At 37.0% G+C, this 7621-nt stretch overlaps 1 protein-coding gene across 1 annotated transcript; it reads right to left on the bottom strand.

Annotated features, from left to right (window-relative positions):
* Positions 1–1124: 1124 nt before the first annotated feature.
* On the bottom strand, positions 1125–2990 carry LOC139062408 (golgin subfamily A member 6-like protein 6). The gene has a single exon (XM_070543227.1). It carries the CDS (start codon positions 2988–2990, stop codon positions 1125–1127), a length of 1866 nt encoding a protein of 621 aa, XP_070399328.1.
* Between the last annotated feature and the right edge of the window lie 4631 nt (positions 2991–7621).

Here is a 7621-nt window from a genome sequence, read left to right as displayed (position 1 = left end):
TATCTTACTGTTGAAGCGGCGCTGCAAGCAGCTGCGACCCAAAAAGTATCAGAACCGCTCACGGCGCATGCGCAATCCTGCATCAACACCGCTCGCCCGCTATTTCCCTAATAACACACGTTGTTCGTTTTAATTTCTACACGTTTTTTTACTCACAGAGATGGTCAAGAAAGCGTGTTTGTCGTGTTCATGTCAAATTAAACTGATCACAAAACAAAGATTTACTTTCTTTATTTCGTTTTCCTCATCCAACCCCCATAAAACCCTGTGTGTCCTCCTGCAGCACTCCCGAAGGACAACAGGCAAAACAAGACAAAAACGTCTAACGTGTTGAGTAAAAACTGCTATTTTTAGCATATTTTTAGGTCCGACGTGTTGCTACCAGACGCACTTTTTGACTTGATTTCTTTCAAATTTTATAAATGGTTTATTCTTCCAAAAAAAAAAAGTTCAAAATTCATTCAAAATGTTCTACTTTTCATCCAACGAAAATTAACCTTAAATTAAATTATCAGGTCTAAAAAATGGTCAAAAAATCATTCAACCAAATCCTCCCATCTCCCCTGACACTTGGCAAACAAACATTTTCCACACACCTCCCCATGTGCTACTAATCAGCTTAATGACTAAGGCGTGTCCAAAAAGTTCACAAATACATCAATTTACCAAAAAATTAAAATTAACACATTTAAATTGCAAACTTAACTTATTAGAAAAGGAATGATAAGAAATTCTAAAAGAAATTTACAACTAACAGATTTATGCTACTTTACTGAAATGGCCACCACAACGCCAGAAGTCCGTGCGAGCTCACGATTGCTGATCTGTAGCTGGTCACGTGGTGTTAATCGCCTCTCGTAACCCCCTGTACACTACACCACGCTCGGCGCCAAACTCACCCCAATCTTGTGGATTCTCGCACGAGTGGAAAATCGGCTCAAAAAGTGAAAAAGTCGCACAGTGTACGCCCGGCTTAAGGGTTAGGGTACCTTAGACGTAACCTGCTGAACCAAGAGCTGCTGTGTAAAGCAGCCTGTGTGCAGCTAAATTAATTCAGTAATTTGCTTTGCATTTCAATTCACTCACCAGCTGCTCTGTCTCCATGAATAGCTCATGTTTCTGATCTACTGCTCAGAGCTTTTCTTTGTCTCGTCGAACACCTTTTTCTGTTCTTCTAGACTTCCCATCATCTGCTGCATTTCTGCTTTGTTAGTCTTAAACTTCTGGATGTTTTTCTTCAGTTTAGCTTTACCTTTCAGCAGTTTGTCGTAGACCTGATCCAATTTGATTTTTGTTTCCTCTAGTTTCTTTTTCTCATCGTTTTGTTTAATAGTTTGTTCCTGAAGTTCCCGCTTTTCCTCCTCAAGAGTAGCCTCCTGCTTGTTCACGAGCTGGTATCTGGCTTTCAGCTCGCATATCTCTTCGTTTAGACGTCCAGTACTAAATTCTATATACATTTTCTCCTTACCCAGCATTTGAATGGTGTCTTCTATCTCCCGTTCAGCTTCAGCCTTTTTCTGTTCGAACGCAGTTCTCTGCATATTTAGGTTTTCTTTACTAGCTTCAAGCAGAAGTTTCTCATCATCCAGAGCTTTTCTCATATTTATTAAATCCTGCTCAGAGCTTTTCTTTGTCTCGTCGAACACCTTTTTCTGTTCTTCTAGACTTCCCATCATCTGCTGCATTTCTGCTTTGTTAGTCTTAAACTTTTGGATGTTTTTCTTCAGTTTAGCTTTACCTTTCAGCAGTTTGTCGTAGACCTGATCCAATTTGATTTTTGTTTCCTCTAGTTTCTTTTTCTCATCGTTTTGTTTAATAGTTTGTTCCTGAAGTTCCCGCCTTTCCTCCTCAAGAGTAGCCTCCTGCTTGTTCACGAGCTGGTATCTGGCTTTCAGCTCGCATATCTCTTCGTTTAGACGTCCAGTACTAAATTCTATATACATTTTCTCCTTACCCAGCATTTGAATGGTGTCTTCTATCTCCCGTTCAGCTTCAGCCTTTTTCTGTTCAAACTCAGATTTTTCTTTGTGTAGATGTCCAATTCTAATTTCTAGATCCATTTTCTCATCATTCAGCATTTGAATGGTGTCTCTTATCTCCTGCTGTGATTCAGTCATTGTTTTCTCAAACTCTGTTTTCTCACAGTCAAGCTGACGTTTCTCATCATCCAAAGCTTCTCTCATAGTTACAAACTCCAGCTCGGAGCTTTTCTTCGTCTGTTCAAACAACGTTTTATCTGCTTCGAGTTGAATTTTCATGTTTTCAATCTCTCTATCAGCGTCTGCTTTGGCTCTCTCGATATCCTTTATGTGTGTCTTCAGTTTCTCATTTTCCTCCTGTAGGTTTTCATAAACCGCTTTCATTTGGAGCTTTGCCTGCTCGAGATGATGCCATTCCTCTTGTAAGCTTACTTTTTCTTCCTGCAGGTCGTTGCTCTGAACTGCTAAATTGTATTTCAAATGTTCAATCATTTCTCTTTCATGTTGTTGAAAAGTCTGAATTTCATTGATCTCGTACTCTGATAGAGATCTTTCCTCTTCAAAGTATTTTCTCTGCTCCAGTAGACAATATTTCATACCCTCTATTTCCTCAATTGATCTAACTTTGCTGATTTCAAAATCTTCTCGATCTTTTTGAAGTTTAAACATTTGTTCTTCAAGCCCTTGAATCAGAGCTGTGAGTTTAAACTTTAATCCTTGAATAATAGAATTGTCCTTCATCCTGGCTTCTTGGATTTGCTGTTTAACTGCATCACTGACAGAGGGAAACATGAATTCAGTGTCAAGGCTCTGAGTACTGGGCTCAGATATGACTTGGTGAAACGGGATTTCCTCAAATCCTTCACGCTCCCTACTGATGTTCTCGTTTAAGGCTTGAATTCTAGTGTATTGGTTCATTCTGGATTCCTGGATTGGCTGTTTAACTGAATGGCTGACAGTGGATAAACTGAATTCAGTCACAAGTCTCAGGTTACTGGGCTCCTCAGACATAAAGAACTTTTGAGTTTCTTTAGAAAAAAGCTGAATTTCTGCTTTTAAAAAAACTCACCTGAGGTTAAACTGCTAGTTATCAGAAGTGAAATAATCCAGAAAAACACGAAACTCCTTTGAAAAGTTTTTTTCCCCAGCCGGTATCCGAGGTGCAACGCCGACCAACCACAAGGCTGAAATGAGCCAAAAGGTATAGCAGTGACGTATTAAAGCAGACCCGACGCTTAGGCTTGGTCACGTGATTGACGTGCATACGCTGGCCGAGCGTTCGTTTATGCACACACACACACACACACACACACACACACATATATATATATATATATATATATATATATATATATATATATATATATATATATATATATATATATATATATATTAGCTAGATCCCTCACCCGCGCTGTTTTTTTTATTTTATTATCAATATATGCGTACTACAATTCTCGTGGAGACAACAACACATAATGGAAACATGCGAGGCATCCTTAGTTGGTACTAAGGATAAAAGAAAAACAAATAAGAAACTTAAAAAGAGGCACTTATATCACAAAGTAAAAACAGTGTTTCAATATTAAACAATTTTCTTCAGCATGACAAATGGCTTTTGCAGTTACATTGGAATTTTTTGTACGAATCAAAGTGAATAAGAACATACGGAATTCATTTTTGAAACAGTTCATTTTTGGCAGTTGCTTTTTTACCATTTGCTTTTGTGGATGTGGTATTTACCCATAATAATAATAATAATATTAACAATGAATTATTCCCATTTAATTTAGAATTGTATTTAAGAATATCTTCATTTGTAAAACGATCAAGTTCTCTTATTTTATTTCTTAACCAACAATGGACTTCTTCCTAAAACTTCTTACTGACAGGACAGCTGAAAAATAAGTGTTCTATTTCTTCAGGGCTTCCCTTACAGAATTCACAAGGGTCAACTTCAAAACCAAATCTCTTCCTCAGTGTCTCTGCTGATGGATAGTAGTTGTTAAGAATTTTAAATTGCGTTTCTTTTACTTTTGGCATCATAGGCCATTTTAGAAATTTTAATTGTTTTCCTTCAATTATTGGATTTCCTAATATTTTTAGTTTAATCTTCATCATAATCATGATAGATATTTTTTAAAGGCTCCATTTAAAATTTATTTTCATATTTTCTTTCTGTGATGTTCAATTCTCCTATTAATAAATTAGGAAGTTTTGTTTGAACATTAGAGAAGAGGATTGTGTTTTTTATCATTTGTATCAAAGTCACTGGAATAGTCTTACATACTTTCTCATATTCCTGGAGAGAACATTGAATGTTATTAAATTTGTATTTAAAATTCTGTAGCTGTAATATTTCACCATCTTTATCCATAATATCGTGTACAAAGATAATTCCTTGATCAAACCACTGCTGGTTAAACAAAGACTTTCTGTTTGAAACAATTACTCGATTATTCCACAAGGTGGCACAATGAGGAGTAAAATTATGGGTACATTCATCTTCCTCACCGGCGCTGTTCGTGAGAAGGGGAACTGGTATTTTGGTCATTTAAGAGAACATTTTAGCATCATTTTATAAATTAAGCTGGAATTAAAACCACAACTCTTGTTTCTGTCCTATGCATTTTAATATCGAAGCAGGTAGAGGAGGAGGAGATGGAGCCATATAAGCCTACAAACTCAGGTAAAGGTCTTCCTCTGCTGGCAGAAAATTGGAACTACACATTCGATCTGTTTAAAGTTGCTATCCAGAGTTTTCCCTTTTAAGGAATAATGAATGATTTTACAGAAATCCATAAAACAAATTTGGTATTGTGTATTGTGATATAATGTAGGAAATATGTCTTTTCCCCTGCTAAGCCCGCCCCTGTCCCATAGAGCTCCATGCCATATGAAGTGAGCGTTGGTCAGCAAGTCTTAGACTTTATGACAAAAATACATTTTAGTTTTAGTCAGCTTTAGTTGACTAAAATTCAAAAAGGTTTTAGTCAACAAAGATATTTGATTTTAGTTTTAGAGTAATAGTCTCTAACAAATTATTTTGTAGGCCAGACGTGTACTCTGAGCTACTGGAGTGACTTTCATTCCAACATAATTTATTTTAGGCTACGGGACACAATCTTAGCTGCCCCAGGTGTTGTCCAGTAAAACAATAATCCCCAGACTGGCATCTTTTTCAACTTTATTTATAATAAATATAATGTACATAAATTACTGAAGAAGGCCTCTGCATCATTGTTTTCATTTTCACAAAATAAATTTATGATTTTCTTTCCTTAACAGAATGGACTCTTAGGGAGCATACAGAGTTCTCTATGCAATGTTTAAATAAAAATAACACATATTGTTTGTTTAGTTTATAATTTGAGTTATTATACCTCTACCTTACTTTTGTTATGCATATTTTGGCAAAGTCCAACCACTTAAATGCAATAATGTTTTTCCATAACACTGCAGTGTTGTGAGTTTTCATGAGCCTACAGAATTAATTATAAAAATAACCCAATTCTGCTCTTGAGCATCAACAGAGATGCTCATAAACATTTAGTTGGGCTTAAACTGTGATGCTGTTGGGTTCAAAAGCGGGAATGTGACCCGTCATTAGGAACCAGGGAGCAGAGACAATAATCCTGACACACTGACTTTAACCCTCCCGCTGTCCTAATGGGTGACCCCGCGAGGAAAGTTGACCATTGAGCAGGATTGATGGTTTATCCCTTGAGGTCCACGTGGCAGGGGTTAGGTGGTGCTCACTCCTCACCCCTGCCACATGGACCTCAAGGGATAAACCATCAATCCTGCTCAATGGTCAACTTTCCTCGTGGGGTCACCCATAAAGAGAGTGGGAGGGTTAAAACATTTGTCTTTAACATGTTCAGATAAAACCTGTTACTTATTTGCCCCAAATCAGGCCATTTTCAGGATGCATACGGATAAGAAATATGATAATAAAATTCTATTTAAAGGTTGCAAAGTTGTCGTGTTAGTTCTAATCATTTACTTTTACAATACTCAACAATTATTTATTTATAAAGAAAGAAAGAAACAAAACAATCTTTTATATAGCAACTCTCAAGACAAATTAATGAGATGCTTCACAAACAGAAATTTAACAAATAAAAAAGATAAAAAAAATATTGACTCAGTAATTCAGTTGTTCACCTTCTTTTGACTCAAACTGACAGACTGTTAGCTGCACTTCTTTCTGTGGGGTATTCCAAGGTTTTCCAGGTAAATAAATTCACCCAATTTTCCAGGTCGTCACTGAATGAGTTTATTGGAAGACCAGTTTACAAACTCCTACATACCTTTTACAGTTCAGCATGTCACACAGTCAAAATTAGTGGTAAAGATACCAATTAAAATAACTGAACACTCCTAAATAACACTTTAATTCATAAACCAAGAAAAAAGCAACAAAAAGTCTTTCTTTTCTTTAGAGCAATGAGGGTTATGTAATAAACAGTACTACTACTACCACCGCTACTCCTGCTGCTACTACAACAATAACAATAATAATAATCCATCCATCCATTTTCTGACCCCGCTTGTCCATGTGGGGCCGCGGGTGGGTGGTGGTGGTGGTTGGGGGGGGGGGGGGGGGGGGGGGGGCTATCTCCAGCGGTCAATGGGCAATCAGGCGGGATACACCCTGGACAGAGAGCTAGTCCATTGCAGGGCAACACAGAGACACATAGGACAGACAATCATGTACACACACACATACACCTAAGGACAATTTAGACAGACCAATCAACCTAACAGTCATGTTTTCGGACTGTGGGAGGAAGCCGGAGTACCTGGAGAGAACGCACGCATGCACAGGGAGAACATGCTAACTCCATGCAGAAAGATCCCAGGCCGGTAAGCGAACCCAGGACCTTCTTGCTGCAAGGCAACAGCTCTAACCACTGCGCTACCCTTAATAACAACAACAACAATAATAATAATAATGATAATGTTTATGATAATTATAATAATAATAATAATAATTATTATTATTATTATTATTATTAACATAGCCATGGTGATGAGGAAAAGTGAGACCAATGAGTACCAATCTGCTTATCTTTCTGACATTTCACTGAATAAAGTTTTTAATTTCACATTTAATAAATCTACTAAATCAGTGCACTGAAATGTTAATACCACATGCTGTTAGAACAATAAAGAAGTTTCACATTCATACATGTACATTTTTAGTCAACATTTCGAATAGCACCAAACGTGACTGCAGTAGACACTAAACACAAAGTAAAACTGGAACTGCATGTATATATTTAGAATAACATGGATTCTACAGGACATTATGCAGCTGAACAGATGTTATGGTGAATCAGATTATAAACATCTTCGGTTGTTTTATTGAGGTACAAACTGCTTGTTTTCCTAAACTTTAGTGCCCAGATTATAAATACATCTTAGGTTTTATCTTTTTCAACTTTGAGTTAGGAGACACAGTAAATCACATTCATGTAACAGTTATATTTTGTGTCTATAGGGCAGATGTAAACGCATGATTGGTCACACAAAGTACCAAGTAGAAAATTACAAAGTCCCAAACCTCCGACAAACGTCAGCCTAGTGAAGAGAAGCCTGTATGCAGATAAATACTGAATCTGCAGACAACACGCCAA

Source organism: Nothobranchius furzeri, chromosome 13, assembly GCF_043380555.1.
Source record: "Nothobranchius furzeri strain GRZ-AD chromosome 13, NfurGRZ-RIMD1, whole genome shotgun sequence".
In the NCBI taxonomy this organism is placed as follows: Eukaryota; Metazoa; Chordata; class Actinopteri; order Cyprinodontiformes; family Nothobranchiidae; genus Nothobranchius; species Nothobranchius furzeri.
This window is presented reverse-complemented; position numbering and strand designations above follow the sequence as displayed.